This window comes from Psammomys obesus, unplaced genomic scaffold, assembly GCF_907164565.1.
Source record: "Psammomys obesus unplaced genomic scaffold, mPsaObe1.curated_primary_1811, whole genome shotgun sequence".
Lineage (NCBI taxonomy): Eukaryota > Metazoa > Chordata > Mammalia > Rodentia > Muridae > Psammomys > Psammomys obesus.
The window spans coordinates 41,846,380-41,866,964 of NW_026593286.1; the positions used below are offsets into that span (position 1 = coordinate 41,846,380).

General features: G+C 39.6%; 2 protein-coding genes across 3 annotated transcripts in view; one reads left to right on the forward strand and one right to left on the reverse strand.

Moving 5' to 3' along the window:
• The window catches only part of Hibch (3-hydroxyisobutyryl-CoA hydrolase), a 68,127-nt gene extending 58,183 nt beyond the window's left edge, over nt 1–9,944 (forward strand). For both annotated transcript variants that reach the window (XM_055616501.1, XM_055616502.1), the window contains 5 exons: nt 759–817; nt 1,503–1,584; nt 3,760–3,879; nt 5,949–5,982; nt 9,312–9,944. In XM_055616501.1, the coding sequence (XP_055472476.1) occupies nt 759–817; nt 1,503–1,584; nt 3,760–3,879; nt 5,949–5,982; nt 9,312–9,427 (411 nt within the window). In that variant the 3' untranslated portion in view covers nt 9,428–9,944. The remainder of the gene's footprint in view (nt 1–758; nt 818–1,502; nt 1,585–3,759; nt 3,880–5,948; nt 5,983–9,311) is intronic.
• A 4,115-nt stretch (nt 9,945–14,059) lies between these two features.
• CUNH2orf88 (chromosome unknown C2orf88 homolog) overlaps nt 14,060–20,585 on the reverse strand; it is a 19,147-nt gene continuing 12,621 nt past the window's right edge. The window contains exon 2 of the mRNA XM_055616806.1: nt 14,060–14,532. Coding sequence (XP_055472781.1) covers nt 14,060–14,368 — 309 coding nt within the window. The 5' untranslated portion in view covers nt 14,369–14,532. The remainder of the gene's footprint in view (nt 14,533–20,585) is intronic.

Below are 20,585 nucleotides of genomic sequence, written 5' to 3' on the forward strand. Positions count from 1 at the left end.
TGCATCCAAAACTCAGGCCCAGTTGTCCATTGCTGTGATCCAGTCTGACCTGCCAACAAAGTATGTGTTCTGTTCTGTAAGAGTTACTTTGGTAAACTGGCATTTTGTTTGTTTGCTTTTGGAGACAGGGCTTCTCTGTGTAACCTTGGCTGTCTTGGACTCTCTCTGTAGACCAGACTGTCCTCGAACTCACAGAGATCCACCTGGTTTTGCCTCCCTGAGTGTTGCCACTCGTGTGGCCACATTATAGGCGTTTCTTTATAGGCAGGTACCCGAATTTTGTCATGTGAGGCATGAGTAAAGATAAAAGAGATATTAACTAGAAATAGAAACAGGAGAGAGCTCAGGTTAAGAGGTAGAACCGCCATGGAGGCTGAATACTGAATATTGGAGCCCTGTGGATGGCTGCCTGGGTTAGTGTTCTCGCCCTGATGCCAGTCATCCAGTGGGGATCTCTAGCACAGGGTAGAGATTTGACAGGGTGTTCTCAGGGCTTAGGTCCTAGACCCTTATCTTTAGATTCATAGAAACATTTAGATGATACAAAAGTAAATAAAATTTTGCCTTTGGCACTTTTAAGAGCTTGTCTGGAGTTCTGCAGATTGTCTGATTTTTGAACATATGGTGGCAGTTATTTAAGATAGTGTTATATTTGACTGAAAGTGATAATCTGGCACAAAGTGTATCATTAAATACGATGAACTTTTAAAGGATTTTTGAAAGATTTGAGTCACTTCAAATTACTTCTTTTTAAACAGTCCAAGATGGATCGAGACAAATCTATCATATTTGATGAAAACATGGACAAAATAAACAGGTACTTAACAAGAGGTCCTGGTGGTGCTGCTCCTCTGGGAAGGCCTGGGAAGGCTATGTAAAGTCAAATTTGCTCCTGTTGGGATGATATTTGATAATGCTCTGCAGTTTGAGATGCTTTCATTTTCATTTACCTTTGAAAGAAAGGTTTCAACTCTTGCAAGAGTCATTGCAATCCTCTCCCATGCTTACTCATTTTAATGTAAAGTACCTCGTCTCAAAGTTGGGAAGAAAGGTGAGAGGATAATAATTGGATTGACTTTTCTTTTTGTCTTCACAACTTCAGCTCAGGAGAAGGTATTATTAAGCTAGTCAGCAAAAGGCTTTGTCCTGTGCTCTGAGAACTTAGCCAGCTGGCCTAAGGAAAAACAGGAGGGAATAGGAGGGAAATGACTGTTGTGTCTGTTTTGAAGGATCAGGTTTTTGTAGTTTAGACATGTGTTTAAATGTAAGTATCAGCAGTGCATGAAAGGAAATGTAAGCCAAGATTAGGTTTTATTTTGCACCAGCAATGCTCAATGAGAAATGCCCTTACCCAGGAAGTGGGGTGCATTTTTTCCCTTGCAAAGCACATTGAAAAGCCTTCTTATTGAAATGGGGCTTCGGAAAAGCCAGGGCCCAGGATCACTGGTGACTTGGAAATAGGAAATCACTTGTGCAATACTGAATCATGTTTCTTCCTTTAGTTGTTTTTCAGCCAATACTATGGAACAGATTATTGAAAACTTACGACAGGATGGTTCACCTTTTGCCATAGAACAGATAAAGGTAATACATGATACTTTCTGTCCCAGCTGGGTATGGACACCCTGGGACAGGCAAGTCTGTCTCGGGTTGTCAGTAGCCCATGGTGGTGTCTTAACAAGCCTCTAAGAGCATTACTTTTATATTTTTTTCATCGGATTTATCACTATAGAGTGATGATTTTGATGCCTTTGAAATTTTATCATTTAAAAGTTAATTTGTTTGTTGAGATATAGAAGTAAAATTGAACCCCAAATTTGTACCTTGTACCTAGAACTTGTACATTGTACTTTTTACCTTGTACCTAGAATTAGTCTAAACTCATTATGGAAGTATTTACATTTTGCAGATTACTTTGAATTTTTGGTGTGCTTAATTTTATCTTCAATTCTCTATCTTATTCCTCACCCTCCTTTCCATTTTCCTACCCCCACACCTGTCTTTTTACATTGGCTTCTACCGCCATCATTATTTCCTAGCCCCCCACTCATCTTTTTACACTGGCTTATACACCAGCAATATTTGAAGGAAATGGTGAGAATTACTCATGTCATCTTCCTATCCTGGGGCAAGCTTTTAAGACTCCTGAAGTTGCCATTGCTGTAGGTATCTTGTGGATGTTCTTTATCAATCTCTCCTTGTTGCCTACAAGGCTTTTTTATAATTATTGTTCTAAGTGTTAGATTTTATCATTTTCTGCAGCTGCTGAGATGATCATATTGAGTTTACTCTTTTCTCTGTTAGTATGGTTTACTATAGTTCTGTCCACCACCGTGTTTGGGGTTAAATCTAAGACTTTGTGTGTACTAGGCAAGGGTTCTACCAGTGAGTTATAACTCAAAGCCTATAGTAACTACTTTTTTTTTTTTCCTGTGTTCCAAGAAATGTCTGCTTACTCCCACAATGCAAAAATATCTACCTGTTTTTTCTTCTAAAAGCTTTTTAGTTGTTACCTATGTTGGTTTGAATGAGACTGGCCCCCATAGGCTCATATATGGGAATGCTTGGTCCCCAGTTGGTGGAACTGTTTGAAAAAGATTAGGAGGTATGCCCCTCTGGGAGGAGGTTTGTCACTGGGGTGGTAGTCTTTGAAGTTTCAAGAGTCTGCAGCATTCCCAGTTAACTCTCTCGGCCTCATGCTTGTGGAGCAAGTATAAGCTCTCAGCTCTGCCCCAGCACAGTGTCTGCCTGCCCTGTTCCCACCACGATGGTCATGGACTCTAACCCTCTATAACCCAAGAGTCCCAAATTAACTGCTTTCTTTTAGAAGTTGCCTTGGTTATGGTGTGTTATCACGGTAGCAGAACAGTGACTAAAGCATTGCCTTTTGGTGGTATTTATATCTGTCTCTAATTTCTTATATATGGTGAAATCTTGACAGTTGATTTTCTCATCTTCTTTTAAAATTGTTGAGCATAATTTGTTCAGAAGACTGAATATATCAAGGGGACTTAGTGCTTGTTAAAAAGAAGAGTGTTCAGTTGGGGAGGGGGATAAGAAGATAGACGGTAGATTATAATCAAGTAATATACATATGCAAAACTGAAAAAACAAATAAATTTTAAAAAGAAAATACAGAGTTTGAAATGAGGATTCTTTGGATTCAGCATAAACCTTTGAGCCACTCAGTCAACAATCAATCTGAAACTGTCTGTGCAGTTACAACGGAGATTGCAGGTATGTGATAGCTGATAAGCCAGTAGCCACAGTCGTAGTGGGACGTGGAACACAGTGATAGGATCTTTAAATTTAAAACAAGTCGCATGACAGCGTAGTTGAAGGGTCAGTATGGCACTCATTTTTAAAGTAATATTAAAGGAGAGTTAGTCATAGGAGCTATGTTCCATGTCCAGGTCTTATAGAGGTTTTTCCTGCCTCGACATTTTTGAAGGCTGTCCCTGAGATAATGTGGGTTTTGCTTAGATGTAGTCTCTACTTGTTTATGCTAGGAAAAATGAAAATGTAGGCTTATTTGATTACTATAAGTCGATTCCATTTATGGGATGATCTGTTACTTTTGTGGTGGGTTAGAACACTTTTATTTCCTGCTTTGGCAGGGCTAAACTGAGGCATAATTTTCTATAAGTCTTTGACACATGAAAGAAGTGCTAAGGTACAAGTTTTAATATGGCTTACATAGAAACTTAAATTATTATACAGAAAGGAGCAATTGAGTAACAAGGAATTTTTCCCTTGAAGGTAATTAGTAAAATGTCTCCGACATCCCTGAAGCTCACACTGAGGCAGCTCATGGAGGGCTCATCAAAGACCTTGCAAGAGGTGCTAACCATGGAGTACAGACTATCCCAAGCCTGTATGGTAAGAGTTTATACAGAATATCAGTATTTTCTAGTTAGGAAAATGGAAATTGTAGAACATCTAAAACTCAGAATAAGAGAATGGAAGACAGGTTATTAAGGTCTGCCTGAAGAAATGGTAGAGGAATTGGGTCACATAGTCAAAGAAAATTATCTGTCTTTTTAAAAAAAAATCATGGAGAATATGCAGGATCTGTGGGCCAAATTTATGAATTATAGGCATCAAAAAAAAAAAAAGGGCAGGAGATCAAAGGCGTAGAGAATGTATTCAATAAAATCACAGAAGAAAAATTTCCAAATCTAGGAAGGTGTCATCTAGGTGAAAAAGGCATTCAGAACACAAATACAACCAAAAAATAAATTTCCCACAGCATATACCAGTCAAAACACTATAGGAGCAAAACAGAAAGTGTAGCAAGAACAACAAGAGTGAAAGGCCGAGTCACAGAGAAAGGTGAGTCATCAGAATAACAGCTCAATTTGCAGTGTAAATTTTAAAAGTCAGACAGGCTCAAACTAATGATAGATGTCAGCCCAGACTATTTGACCCAGCAGATCAATCTTTCATAATTGAGGACAGAAGAAAAAGTCCCCCAACCGAAGCAGGTGAAAGTAGTTTATGACCATCAAGCCAGCCCTTCAGAGAAAACTAGAAGGACTGCTTCATACTGAAGAGAAAGAGAGGCAAAGCTAAGGTGATGGGGGAAAAGAAATGTTAGGTCAGTGATTGCACAAAGAGGGACAAAGAAAACAAACATCAAAATCAGCAATATGGCCAGAAATGAGTGCACACATGTCAGCAATAGCTGAGTATCAGTGATCTCAGCTCCCTAGTCAAAGAGATAGGTTAGCAGACGGTATCTAAAACAGGACCCAACATTGTGCTGCTTCCAAGAAACATACATACCAAACACAGACATAGAGACAAGAAAGAATGGCCCAAGGTATCCATTCCAAGCAAACAGTATGAGGGAACAATGGGAATTGCTGTTCTAGTATTTGACATAAGAGACTTCAAATTAAAGCCTTATAACAAAGCCTTTCTTCTTAAAAAAGAAACAGAATCAAGGACTGTGAGGCTCATTTGTGAAATGAGAGATATTAGAACATGGTCATGAAGGACAGAATCATCCAAAGAGGAACAAGATTAAAGTATACTAACAACAGCGTTCACTGAACACGTAGTGTGCCACTGTGCCCTTAGGACACTGTTAAAATAGCCCCATGATGAACTGATGTGGGCACATCATAAAGGAAACTGCATGGCAAGGCAACACAGTCACTGCAGTAGTGCCAGGCATTTGAATTGCAGCCACCAGCAATGATAGCAGGAGAGGACCATGGAACACCTTTTCAAGAAAAGCCCCGAGAAGGGAGAGGAGGTGTGTATTGGAATGCAGCCATGACTGGACCTAGAGGGAGGTCTTTCTCCTTCCCTCTAGACTTTAAAAGGAGAGAAGAGGCTAGAGTCAGCATCAGCTGCCAGCGTCTTGGTGCAGAAAAGCAGCATCATGTCAGAGGGGTTCTCTTTTGCTAATAAGGAAGTTAGGTCCTTACCTGAATGAAATAGAAGCAGAGAGTGAGTGAGAAGGATAGAAGTTGAGGAATCAGAAATCGTTTAAATCATTACCTTGACAATAGGGAAGACATCAGGGACTATGGGTGATGTTTTGTGCTTGAGACTTAGGATTATAAAGCTCGAAGTTTAAATGAAATTAATCACACGTCTGTGGTCTCTCTCTCAACAGGGAGCCAAGAACTCAGCTAGTATAGGGAGTTTGCTGGAAAACTATAAAGGTCTGAGGGCTGGGCTAGATAAAGGGAATGCGGGAGTGACAGGGCACAGCTGAGGAGCAAGGACAGGGCACAGCTGTGGAGGAGCAGGGATAAGTCTCAGTGGGCTTGCTGGAGCCAATGAGGTTGCAAGATGGTCTGAAGTGAGCTTTCTGGAGGGTCCAGTCTGAGTGCTGTAGTCAAAGTGGTTGTCATGGGAGTGAAACAAGGCGGGCAGAAAAAAGAACATAGGAACAAAGGCCCAGAATTCCTCATTCCCTCTTGACTCTCTTTCAGGAAGCTCATGACTTTCACGAGGGCGTTAGAGCTGGTAAGTGACAGGCATCTGTACTTCCTCCTGTCAAGGAAGCAGGCTTCTGAGTGTGCTCAGTTAACTTCAGTGGCTGTTTTAGTGAAAAATACAACTTTTAGAATGGTTGCACTGTGTGTGTTTGTGTGTGATACACATGGGAAGGTGTCTCCAAAACTGTTTTACCTTCATGTCTTGATACTGTTCTCTGATGTGTGTGCCAGACACTGCCCTCTGCTCACAGGATCTTATAATTTGTAAGCATGTGCTGCTGCTTTTGAAAGGTGTGTTGATTCTTAACCAGAAAGCCCTCAGCTCTTCCTCCTTCCTCTGCACTGTTCCGATATGACTGAGTGCACCACCCATCTCCTGATGTGTCAGTAGTTACCTGGGAGAGGACACGGGGCATTGGACCTTTTTTTTTAAAGATTTATTTATTCATTATGTATACATCATTCTGCCTGCATGTGTGCCTGCAGGCCAGAAGAAGGCACTAGTTCTCTTTATAGATGGTTGTGAGCCACCGTGTGGGTGCTGGGAATTGAACTCGGGATCTCTGGAAGAGCAGACAGTGACTCTTAACCTCTGAGCCATCTCTCCAGCACGGGGGCATTGGACTTGAGATGGGCACTCGCTCATCTCAAGGCAGTGCAGTTAGAAGAAGGGTATGTTGTTTTTCTCTAGTGCATTTGCAACCATTCCTTTTCTGTATAGTTGTTATGTTTATAGAGAGCTGTTGTTCCTTATATGAAATAAGTTCTTTTCTTCTGCATAAACTTTGCATGGCTCTTTCTGGCCCCCAACCTGGCCAGTTTCCTTGTTTTTATTAATTATTTTAATAGAGTACACCTTTCTCCCATCCCCTCCCCGCTGTGTGTGTGTGTGTGTGTGTGTGTGTGTGTGTGTGTGTGTCTGTGTGCCTGTGTGTGTCTGTGTCTGTGTGTCTGTGTATCTGTGTATAGGCTACTGCTTAACACTGATCAATATAATCTCTAACCCCAGAAAATTTCCTCTCAGTGAAAGGTTATGTTTTCTGCACCATGAGATTTGCTTAATTCCAATTGTTGTTGTAGAATTCTCTTAATGTATAGCATGATGTATCATTATGCAGAGAGTGCAGGTCATTTTGGGAGACTCGTGGATTAGAGTCCAAGCAGGTGGCTGTATGATTAAAAAAAAGTATGCGTCTTTCCTACTAATGGGTTCTTTGTGGGCTGCGTGCTAATTAGAATTGTGGTCCCTGCTCTCAGAGGATCTGCAGTGCTTAAGAGTTCTTATAAAGTATTAACTGTTATGATGCTCTTTTTCCAAATACAAGAGATAGTCACATACTATAGATAAATATTTTCAGTTATTTAAGGAAAAGGGAGTTGAAGTTAGTCAGCATCAGAATATTGAATCACAAAGCAAGTGCCTGTCAGGTGTGGTGGTACACACCTTTAAAATCCCAGCATTCAGGAGGCAGAGGCATGTGGATCTCTGAATTCCAAGCCAGCCTGGTCTACTTATTGTGTCCAACCTAGACAGAGCCACAAAATAGAGTCTCTGTCTCCAAAACCAAAAGAATAAAATAATCCACAATAACAACAAGAAAAATAAAGTAATTGCTTATCAAGCTACTTTACTAAAATTGAAAAAGAACTTTTATCATATGACAAACTTTTCCTGTATAAGACAGGCTAGTCTCAAACCTGCCAGCTTCCTGTCTCATCCTCTTGAGTGCTGGAGTTACTTTCATGTGCATCCAGACCTGTCTCAAGCTACATTTTTTTTCAGCGAGACAAAAATGTTACCTCCTGTTTCAGCATAGACTTTTATTCAGAAAGTAACATCTGTTCTGAGTAAAACTGTTTAGTATTCTTGCTGCAATTTACTGACTATAAAAAATTTGTCAGCAAATTAGGTAAAATAATTTCACAAATTAGGGAGGTGGTTGTTCAACATTCTTACTCTTAGTGTCTAGGATGAACTCCTCTCTGGTATAGACGATAAAAATGAAGCGTTTTAGCAGAGCCCAAGGTTAGAAGCTCTGCCTCCTGCGCTGAGCATCCCACACGGACAGCACTGTCCACCTTGCAGGGGCAGATTTGCTTAGTGCTCTCTCCTGTGCTCCTCCAATAGAATCCCAAGGAGTTAGACAGCGCTAGCCACACAGCTGAAGAGAAAGAGACTCTGTGGAAAGGGTATCCTAAGACTGGTCTTTCGTTGGCACTGGCTAAGAAATAGAAGCTTTAGGTTGGAAGGGCTCACATCCACTTCTGATCTGCCTCACAATCCCACACTAGACAGTCAAATGTGTGGTCTCCAGTAGCGCTGTCTGCATACCTGTAGTCCCCAGCTATCTCAAAACTAAACACAAGCACCTCTTCAATGTCTACAGGTAATTGTGTGTAAAGCTTCCTGTGCAACAAGGCATCCTTCTTCTTTGCTTCCCAGAGTGGTGCTCCAACTATAGACTTAATGCTTAATTTTGGTTTTTGTAAATCTCTATAGAGCTTGTATATTTAAGGCTGGAAATATAGCCTAGTGACAGAATGCTTGCCCAGGGTGCATGAGGCCTAACAGCAAACAACAAAACAAATGCACACACAGCCACACACACACATACTCATGTACACACGCCCACACCCACGGGCATGCACACTCTCTCCCATCTTTTGTTAAAGGCTGAGTTTTGCTACCTTACCAGTTAACTGATTGCGGTTGTAGATTCACAAATACTTGTGAGGAACAGTATGGAGCTCTTGCATTCTCTCCATCTAGGCTCCTGAATAGCATGAGTGTAACTGTAGTGTATTAACACCAGAAAATAGGCATTCTTTTTATTTTGTAAGCACTTACAGATTGCCTCACACTTAGAATCCTTAGGCGCTATATTTTGGCTACCCTGAGTGATGCCTGTGCTGAAACAGTAGATTTGGTGATTACCTGATGGTCTATTTTTGTTGCTTTGTTTTTATTCAAAGCTATGTATACCAGAGGATTTGGCAGAAGGGCAATATCTACATTTAATTATGCATAAAATCTTTTTTCCTCTACCTCAATTAATTTTCCTTTTAAAACCTAGTTAGAAGCCTAGGTGGCCCTTGACCTCCCTTGCCTCTCCTCTGACCTGCACCAATACCAAGTTTGGTTGTCTGTGACATGGAGGTTTCATTTATAATTTTGTCTGAGGACAGAAGAGGAATGTCTAAGCTGTCAGATTAGTTCGCTGGGTTTTTTATTAAAAGCATAAGCCTTTCAAAATATGTGCTGTAGAAAAATATGCCTAGTAAAACACAGTTATTAGTTCAGTAATTAAATCTGGTAACAGCAGAAAAATGTGCTAATTCTTGACCTTCTTTTGACAGTTCTCATTGACAAAGACCAGAGTCCAAAGTGGAAACCATCCAATCTAAAAGACATTACTGATGAAGATTTGAATCATTACTTTAAATCTCTGGGAAGTAGAGATTTGAAATTCTGAGGTGGTCAGACCCCTAAGGTTTACTTTGGAGCAGAGGTCATTAAACCCATAGCCAGAGGCCAGGTCTGGCATCTTGCCCATTTTCATCCAGCCTACAAGCTGAAAATGGTTTCCTCATTTTTAAATGGTTGGGGAAATGACCAGACTAATGTTTCATGATACAATGGTTGCCTGAAGTTTAAACAACAGTGTTTATAACTTCTCATGGTATGACAGCTGAAGTTCCAGCACCAATGTTTTCTAGAACGTTACGGCAGCGTCGCAGCAATTGTTATCTGTGGCTGCTTGGAGTGGTCATGGCATAGACTGTGTGACCCACAGCACTCAAATGTCTACTGTGATCTTCATCAAAAGTGGTTTGCTTGTCCCTGCTTTAAAAGATCAGAACTTCTCAAGAGTTCCAGAGAATCCTGAGTGTATCTCTCATTTAAATGGTAACTGTGGGTTCCAGGGGTAGTTTATAGGCTAACTAACCAAATTATGAAGAGATTATTAAAAATAAAGACCCTGAAATTTGGAGGTGGTATGTTGATGCTTTATAACTTTTCATTTTTTTAAACATATGAATATATTTTAAAACAACAGTGTAGCAGAATAATTATTTGTAACCAGGAAAACTCTCATGTAAAAAAGAAAGAGGTTGTAGGAAGTTCTGTCTCCAGAATGCCAGCTAATCCTCAGCCTTTCCTGGGTCATCAGAACACCCTTCCCAGTAGAAATGAAAGCATTATTCTTGTCATTGCTGTATTTTTCTAGCCTGGAAAAAATGAGAAATTAAGAAACTCCAGTCTCTAAGACAGACACACTCTGCTTTTTACATCAAACCATTATGTGATAAACTAAAAGCAGTTTAAAATATAAATATTTTTAGTAATTTAATTGAAAGTTGACAGAATTCTTCTTCAAATATTTTTATGTGTATGCACATTTTGTCTGCATGTGTACCATATGCCTGCACAGCTAGTAGGGAGCATTGCATCCCCTGAATGAGAATTAAGGATGATTCTGAGTTGCTGTGTAGGTGTTGGGAACTGAACCTACCTCCTCTAGAAGAGCTAGGTCTTAAATGCATTTATTAAGCATCTCTCTAGCCTTGACAGAATGTTTTTAAGGGATGTAAGAAACTGCAAAGAATTCCATACTCAAGATCTTAAATTTTTAAGTCAGATAATTTTTACATGAGTCAGCTAATCATTTATTTTGTAACTTGTTAAAATGTCTCCTTCATCCCAGGCTCTGATAAACTAAGAGACTGTGAGGCAAGAGCAAAAGCAACAGAATTGAAAAGAGCTGTGGGCTCCTGCCAACATGGCATCCCCTGTGACCTCCCCCACCAACACACACAGGAGGCAGCTCCCGCCTAGAGGGTAGTGCTTTCCACATGTTCTCAGCTCTCAATCTACTTGTCATAAAGCATGCTTCCTCCAAAAGAACAGGTCTGAAATAATACCCTGGTACAGGCCAAGTTTCACATTTTGTTCTAAAGCTCCTAAATTAGACCTTAATAGACCAAGAGCTTGTCTATGTCGGTGCACTTTCATTCACTTTGTACGTGTTAGCAGTACAGAATAGAAGTCTCCATGTGAAACATCAGTGAAGACCACACCAAAAGGGGTTTACTTCAGCTGGCTAATTGCGATTGAACTTTTATTATAGTTACAAAAAATTTTTTTCACAAAAATATTTGGGGGAAAAAATACCACTTCAGAGTTAACTCTTACGGGGAATTTGCTAATAAAACTTGAATTTTGTGAATAAAGTAACAGCTAATTCTTTGAAGCTAGTATTTATGGCTCCAAGGAAGAAACACATGGCTTGCTAGGTCATTTAACATATATCCTATGTTTCTATAGACATTACATATATATTACTGCTTCTTGACCATTTATACATGTCTAACTTCATATTTCTAAAATAATATGATTCAAAAGTATACTTTGTCCCATCTCACTGAATGCCAGTGGTGATTAAGTAGGATGTGCATATCATGCTATTTCTGTGAATTTATTTTTAATGCTTATGAGAGCTTGATACAGATTTTGGGGGGCTTAAGATAACCATGCCTGTCCCTTCAAAATTGTCCTTGAAGTGATAATAACCACAGGTAGTTGGTAAAGAACTGATAAGGAAACTAAGATGGGAGAATTCTAGCATCAAAGGCCTTAAGCAAAACAAAACAGTACCAAGAGACAACAGGGAGGAGCAGTGACACACACTGTGGCATTTTAAGTCTTAGCAAATTCGGAATTGGCACATTGATTTCCTCTACAGATGTGCCTGAGGCCATGTGCTGTAGCAGTCCCTCTGCCCTTACGCTGGTGTTCTACATGTCCCTGCTAACGAGTGGGTCAGTGCTCTGTTCATGGGTCCCTCCTTCTTAGTGCTCTTCTTCCTAATGAAAGACCTCAAATAAGGCTCAGATGATGACTATAAAGGCAGGAAAGAAGGCTGACCCCTTATGAAAGATGCCTCGTTCTCAGCAAGGCCAAACTATACCCCGATACTATCCAGTGTGGTATAAAGTGTGTTCAACTTTTTACTCACACACAGTTTATTCACATCTCTATGTAAGCCTTGTGGTTCCTTGTTCATGGGCTGACATACAGTTCTCATGTGTTGTAAAGGTAAGTCTTTTAGAAGATTATGATGTATATCTTTCACTAAAGTCAAGATGAGGACACAGTGCTTGCTTTCACAGTAAAACTGCTCATCAGAGTTGCTGAAAGAGGGTAGCAGAGGTGGTACATACTCTTGCTCCACCACTGGAATTAACGTGGGACAAAGAGGAAACTTGAAGTTGAAATACTCACATATAAACCAAACCCACTTGCCAGTATCCCTAGGTAGACTATGTCTTCATGTTCTAACCAACGTATATATTATTTTGTATACTTAATTATATATTTTGAATAACAAGAAACCTTGTAACAGGTGTCCTCATATGAGAAGCCAGATGAGTGGAAAACATTATAACCTAGGCTTTTGCCTGAATTGTCAGTACAGAATTAGAAACTCTAGAGTGTTCCATGAACTGGACATTATGGGAAGCACTCTGCACTGTGCCTTATGTGCAGATGGGTATAGGAACCATAACCATCTGTGTGGTTGCTTACAGTTGTGTAAGCTGTTCGATTACAGGTGGGGTGGAATACTGTGACTCCACAACGATCAGATTTCTGAAAGCAAACTGAAAGATGTCCTGTTGCTCATTTTAATGACCTCTCTGCTTCTAAAACCTGGAGGCTTCACACTGTTCGACTATTAAAACTAGAGGCAGTATTTCTTACTATGGACAAAGCCAAGAACTTATTTAGCTCACAGTGATACCAGAAGCCTTTCTCCAATGGTTTTGGATTTCAAGAATGCTGATAAACCATGTCACTGAGGGGCAGGTGTAGATGGACCCCATTTCCCCTCACTCTGTGCTTAGCACAGTTCATTGATAATTCTAGACACTCAGTCCCATTCTTCTATTGACTTTGTCCTAAGTCTTTTATTACTACTGAGCTTTAAATAGTTAAGTTCTTTAAAAAATAAAAAGTGTATATTCTATGATAGTTTTTAAAATGCCTAATTTATAACACTTCTACAATATATGGCTAAAAGTGCTTTGTGGGCATGCATGACTGCTAAAACCCACACAAGTTCTCCATTCAGGAGAATATATGGCTCGAGAGATTGCTAAATCCCACATAGGTGCTCCCTTTGGGAGGAAAGTTCTGTCCTACTCTTAGGAGAATTGCAAGTCCTCTTGGACCATCAACTCCTGCACCCCTGCACCAGCACTTCAGCGAGGCTCTACACAGAGTTAGCCATGATACCAGCTTCAAGTTTCACCTTGCAGACTAGGTGTCTCTCATTTTCAAGATCTACTGGATGAAAGATAACAAAGAGCATATTTCTATGCAATGAAGTTGTCATGACTTCTGTAAATTATCTTTTAAAGATGGCCATAACACGCAAAGTTAAAATCCTCCAGTAACATTTGTGGCAGGACCCTGAGGCTCAAGGTGGGTGTTATTCTTTCCATCTACAAAAATAGACTTCCTACTGACTTTCTACTGAGAACAGCATTCAAGGCAGCCCTCTCCATTGGTGGTTCCTAATGTTCGGTTACAGGTGTCAGGACGTGGGCAATCCCTGACACAAATGGTTTTAACAACAGGCATGCTCTGGATCACTGTGGCTGGCATTCATTCCTTGCTGAGACATTTTAAGGAAACGCTTTTCATGTTCTGTGTTTTTGGGTTTGGTTTTGTTGGTTGGTTTTTTTGGGTATAAATTAACAGAAATAGTCATTTTAAAGTCAATCCCTTAAAATAACCATTTGGAACTTAGGCACGTTTTAGTCAACATTTTCTTTGGTGATGTCATTACTGCCTCAGGAAGAGCATGGTATGACAGACAGCTAATGACATGGCATAAGACCTCTGTCCAGACCTTCTACGACCAAAATTCAAGATCAAGCAGATATACATTGATGTTAACATAGAACTGCTTAAAATTATACTTCATCATCAGCATCCCTACACTAATATTATCACAGACATGGTTTTTACATCCAGTTGGAGTTTTAAAACTTGGTTCATGTATTTAAACTAGCACCGACTACATCCAGAGCACAGCAGAGTATCATCCAATGGCGGTGTCGGAGCCTTCACTCTCGATGAATGGGATGTTGGAGTATTTGATGTTCTCACATGCCCACTGCTTCAAGGCATCCTGCACAATTTCCTTGGCCAGATGTTCTGCATATTCAAGGACCACATTAGCAGGCTCTGGGTGTTTCTTCACTTCCTCCTGGACTTGGGGTTGGCTTAAATAAAGGACCGTATGTTGAAAGCTTTCCTCTGGGATAAATGCTTCTTCATTCTCATGTATCCTTTCAATGTCTAATGTGGTAGGAAATGGGAACGTTTGCTTTGACTTCATGCAGCCCATGATGTAGAGCTTTGGCAGAGTGAAGGCAGGCTGTGTTAAGACTACTTCAACAGCATCTTTGGAAAACAGTACAGGGTTGTCCACACAATGTTGACCAGTCTTTCCTCTCAGGCCACTTTGGCAACCGCTGATCCCTTTCACTACTCTTCACGTCTTGTGTTTACCTGTCAAGAGAAGAGAGTTTTCACTGTGAGGTTCTGTGTGACGTGGAGCCCTTGGTCCCTTGAAAGAAAAGTGAAGTTCTCTACAAACAAACTTATCAACCAAAGCTGGAGAAATCACTCAGCAGGAATGACAGGTTACTCAAACCTTTTTTGAACTTTGAAAACTTTATAAAACTAAATGGAATAAAACTTTATATTAGCAAGGGATCATTCTTGGGCTGAATTCCAACCACCTTTTTAAAAAATTCTTTTACAATTTCATACATATATAATGTATTTTGGTCATATTCTTTGTATTACCCTCTTAATTTAGTTACCCTGTCAAACCACCAAATCCCTCCAAACAAGTCCCCTTCTTTTCAAGTTTTCTGTTGCTGTTTTTCTCTCCCTCTCTCTCCCTCTGCTGCCCCCCTCCCCCCCCCCGCCATGTGTGGGTGGTCACCCGACTGCATTTAATCAGACCATTTTAAGGTCAATACTTTAAAACAGTACTTCTCAACCTTTCTAATGCTGTAGCTCTTTAATACAGTACTCGTGTTGTGGTGACCGCCAACCATAAAATTATTTTTGTTGCTATTTCATAATGATAATTTTGCTGCTGTTATGAATCATAATGTAAATATGATATACAGGATATATGATATGTAACCCCTGTGGAAAGGTCATTTGACCCCTCCTGCCACGGTTTGAGAACCACTGCTTTTAAATAACTGTGAAATCTGGGCACTTTTATTCAGCATTTCACTTGGTGGTACCATCTCCGGGCAGTGAATGCACCGCTGTCTGAATGAGCATTCAATTGTGAACATTGCTCTCAAGGAACCCAGTGCTTCGGATTTGCGGAAATGCCAAGGCCTTGCCCTGCTTGGGCTGTGGATGTTGACAGCATGTGCAGAAGTGTGCACCTGACCCCAGCTTTTCTGTACACATGTCTGTCATTTAATCCCCACTACCACTGCCCAAAGTCATGTAGGCCATGGTAGCCACTGCTGCCTCAGGAAAGCAGAAAACATGTTTCTACAAAGAAAGCTGAGCAGAGCAGAGCACAGTTCCTCTGTTTATGTTGTGTGTGGCTGGGCTTTACTCTCAATGGTGAGACTGCATAGTTAGGGCAGATTTTACCCACAAAGTCTAAAATTTTACTCTTTGGTCCTTGGTAGGAAGTGTTTCCTGATTCTTGATCCTTACTACTAAGGTTCCTTCTACCATACTGTCCTCCTCCTACTCTTCCTTGGTGTTTAAACAGGAAATAGGCAGTACTCTGTTGTGCCTTATTTGCATCCCAAGTGGGTGTTGTCATTAGAGGTATTAATTAATGATCTTAGAGGAGACTTTAGGGCTTATATAAGTGACTGCTTTAAGGAGAGGCAGCCATATATGAGCACAGGTAAAGTGCCTGAATGACATCAGTAGTTCCTGTGTATGGTACCTGATTACCACTTAGTTTTTAGACCTCAGAAGGAACCCTAAAAAGTCATAAAATCTGGTACCACTGATCCCTAGAAAGTAAAGGCTACTGTATACCTACTCACTTTTAATAGTTTCTAATCAAAGAAGTCTAGAAAAGCTAATCTTTGCTTGACTCACTGCTATACTTTTTTTTTTTTTTTTTGTAAATACACAGGCTTTTTTTTTTCTTTCTTTCTTTCTTAATTCTACTCCCAATCTCTACTACTAAGTAAGGATGATATGGGGAGCAAAAAGAATTCTAGGCTTCTGTTTTTAAATGTTTTTAGTTTTGTATGCCTTGCCTCATGTTCCAGATTTCAGAGAGGTATATCAAAAGGGACTGTAGAATGTACTGAGTGTCTATCTTGTTTGCTTCACTGAGCTCTTTGAAAACAGGTCTTCCTCAGTTATAGATCTCCAACACAGAGCATGTAGTTACTTACCATAGACTGTTTTGGAGTGAGAAGTGATATGGGAACTGGGCATAATTAGAATGATTAGAAACTGGGAATGATTAGAAAACTCTGTCATAAAAAAGAAAGCAGGGTATGGAAGTAGGTTTGTCCAGTGGCCCCACCTTCTAGCCACTTTCCACTTCCTGTCATGCCAAAACCCCCTGTGCTCTGGCCTTGCCTGGTGAGTCTGCTTTCTTATCCCTCTTCCTCCTGCACACAGCACCTGCCCAGAACTCTGTCTCTGCAGGTCTTATCCCATCACCACACTCTAGCTACTTTCCAGGTCTAGCCTGGCCAGCATATCCTGTCCTCCTGTCTAGCCTGCTGAGTTTACAAACCGCCTGAATTCACCTCAACGCTCAGGTGGAGCTCAGCCCACATCCAGTGCTCTAGCCTAGTCTAAGGAGCCCTTCCTTAGATAGCGCATATCTGGTGTGCAGGCCAGTTTGCTGTATCCACATCAAACATACAACCACCAACAAAAAAGGCCACATACACAGGTCTCATGAGAAAACAAAATATAAAAAGACACAACAATTTGTCTCCTCCAAAATCCACCAGTCATGTAGAAATTTTCTGTAATAATTTTTATGAGCCCCAGGACACAGATCTTAAAAGAACGATCTAGACTTTGTCTAAGAATTTAAGAAGTTTAAAGAAGAAAAAAACAGCTCAGTGAACTTAGAATGAACATAGAGAAAAATGTGTGAGTACTTCGCCCCCCCCTCCCAAAAAAATAGGGCTGACAAAATGACAAAATCTAGGATTTGAAAAGGAAATTCAATAAAGAGAAGCATTGAAAAGACTTGAAATAAAATGAAGACAGAATGTAAAATTCAGTATCCCAATTAAAAAACTCATGGAAAGACTTTCCAAATAGAATAGTTTAAATAGAAGATAGAATATCAGGGCTTGGAGACAAAGGAATTAGAGTATACAAACAAAGAATATGAAAATATTAAATTCAGGAAAAGAACATTTAGGAACTGTGGGATACCATGGTAAGACCACATCTTCTAATTAAAGGTATAGATGAAAAAGAATACCAAGTCAATGGTATAAACCAGATCTTAAGAAAGAATATGTAAGTGAACTTCTTCTAAGGAAGGACAGTATCTTACAGACATAAGCATATAGAGCACCAAAGAGATGAGGCCAGAAAAGAAACTACTCATGAGATATCACACTTAAAATACATATACAGAAGAAAGAGTGATAAAACCTGCAAGAAGAAAAAAAAAAAAAACAAAAACCTCACATATAAAGGAAAACCTCCCAGAATAACATCTGATTTCTCTATGGAAGCTTTGTGAACTAAAGTAGCCTGAAGCAGTGCATTCCAAAGTTCTAAAACCATGATGGTCAGCCTCAACTACTATACTGAATAAAACTATGTCACATAATGGTAGGAGGGGAAAATTTCATGATACAAACTGCCTAAACACTCTATAACTATCAAAGCAGTCCTACAGAATACTAGAAGCAGTACTTCAGACTAAAGAGAGGAATACCTATGGCCAAGAAACTAAAGAGAATGAAGCTATGATAAATACAGAGCATGACTAAGAAGCAGCAAAAAGCCAACAAAAATTACTGCTGTATATACACTTTTGAATAATAACTTAAAAAAAAAAATAGACTCAATTCTCCAGTCAAAAAGCATAGGCTCACAGAGTAGATTAAGAAACAAAATTCGTCTTTCTGTTGTCTACAGGAAACTCAGTGTTAGGAACCACTTTAAATTGAAAGGATGGAAAATATTGTTCCAAGCAAATGGGACCAAAAGGAAACAGGAATTGCCATCTAAATATCTGACAAAATTAGACTCCAAACTAAATTAATTAGAAGAGACAAATGGCATTTCACTTCTAATTAGGACAACAATTAACCAAGAAAATATTGTAATACTACACATGCATACTAAACAAACTCTGGGGCACTGAATGTCATAAAAAGCATATGACTAATGTTAAAGGCAGATTAATATCAGCCCAGCAGTAGTAGGCAATTTCAGTAATTCAATTTCTCCAATAGATATGTCATCTGAACAAAACATTAGAGAACCGTCAGACATTTTACATCAAACGGACCTAACATATCTACAGGGTATTTCACCCGAACACTAAAGAATACATATTTTATTTAGTAGCCATGGCAACTTCGCTAAAATAGACCATATCCTAGGACACAAAACAAATGTTAACAAATTCAGAAAAAAAAAATAATTTCCATGTGTTCTACTTGATAAGTATGCAATAAAACTTAAAACTGATAGCAAACAAATTTCTGTCAGTGAAAAACTCATGGAGCTTAAACAACTCTTTAGTGGACCATGAGCTGGCAAAAAAAAAAAAATCAAAACAATTTTTTAAAAAATTAATGGAACAAAAAAAAATTTATGGAACTGGGGAGGCAGAGGCAGGTAGATCTCTTTTGAGTTAGAGGCCAGCCTGGTCTACAAAGCAAGTTCAGGACAGCCAAGGCTACTCAGAGAAACCCCGTCTCAAAAAAACAAAAACAATACATTTATGGAACTAAATAAAAATGAAAACACACCAAAAGCTCTGGGATACATTAAAAACAGTTCTTCAAGGAATATTATAGCTAAATAATAGCCTACATTAAAAAACAAAACAGGAGCACAACTAAATGGCTTGATGCAATTCAAGAATTTAGAAAAACAAAAGACAAACACAAATCTAGGATACAACAAGAAATAATAAAAATTAAAGCAGAAATTAAATAAAAACAAAACAATATAAAGAATCAATGAAACTAAAAGCTGGTTCTTTAAAACAATAAACAAGATTGACATACTCTTGGCTCAACTTACCAAAAGAAATAGAGAATACAAATTAACAGAACTGAACAATGAAACCTTTAAAATAGACCCCCAAAAATATTCAGAGTATTTTAAGGGAATACTTTTAAAACCTGTACTCCATCAAGTTGGAAAATCTAAAAGAACAGATTAAATTCTAGATATATCAAAACATCCAAGGTAAACCACAAAGAGATCAAGGACCCAAATAGAAAGAAAGAATAAGTTGAAACAGTAGTAATAAGTCTTCTGGCAAATTTATAGATATCGAAGGCCAAATGAATTAAAAGCAAGATTCTACCCAACTTCTGACTTTCTTTTTTTTTTTTCCCCTGATATTTTGGATCTTATTTTATTTTTTCCAATTTTTTTTTAAAATTTTTATTAATTACAGTTTATTCACTTTGTATGCCACCTATACCTCCCTTCCTCCTCCCCTCCCAATCCCACCCTCCCTCTTCCCCACCCGTGTCCTTCTCCCAGTCCACTGAAAAGGGAGGTCCTCCTCCCCTTCCCTCTGATCCTAGTTCATCAGGAGTGGCTGCATTGTCCTCTTCTGTAGTCTGGTAAGGCTGCTCCCCCCTCAGGGGGAGGTGATCAAAGAGCAGGCCAATCAGTTCATGTCAGAGACAGTCCCTGTCCCCATTACTATGGAGGCCACTTGGATACTGAACTGCCATAGTCTACCTCTGTGCAGGGGTTCCAGGCCATCTCCACGAGTGGTCCTTTGCTATAGAGTATCAGTTTCAGAAAAGACCTCTGTGTCCAGACTTTTTGGATGTGTCGCTATCCTTGTGGAGCTCCTGTCCTCTTCAGGTCTTATTACCTCCCACTTCTTTCATAAGATTCCATGTACTCTGCCCAAAGTTTGGCTATGAGTCTCAACATCTGCCTCAATACCCTACAGGGTAGAGCCTTTTAGGGGCCCTCTGTGGTAGGCTCCTGTCCTGTTCCCTGTTTTCTCCCTCTTCTTCTGATATCCATCCTCTTTACCTTTCTGAATGGGGATTGAGCATCTTAGCCAGAGTCGTCCTTCCTGATTAGATTTTAGTATGTTTAGCCTATATTATATTATATGTTTAGTATCCAATTATGAGTGAGTATATACCATGTGTGTCTTTCTGCTTCTGGGATAACTCACTCAGGATGATCTTTTCCAGTTCCCACCATTAACTTCTGACTGTCAAAGATTTACAGCTAATACTTAAATTTAAAAAAAAAAGAGAAGAACACTCTCAGACTCCTATGAAGGCAGTATTATGCTAATACCCAACATGGTAAACACACACACACACACACACACACACACACACACACACACACACACA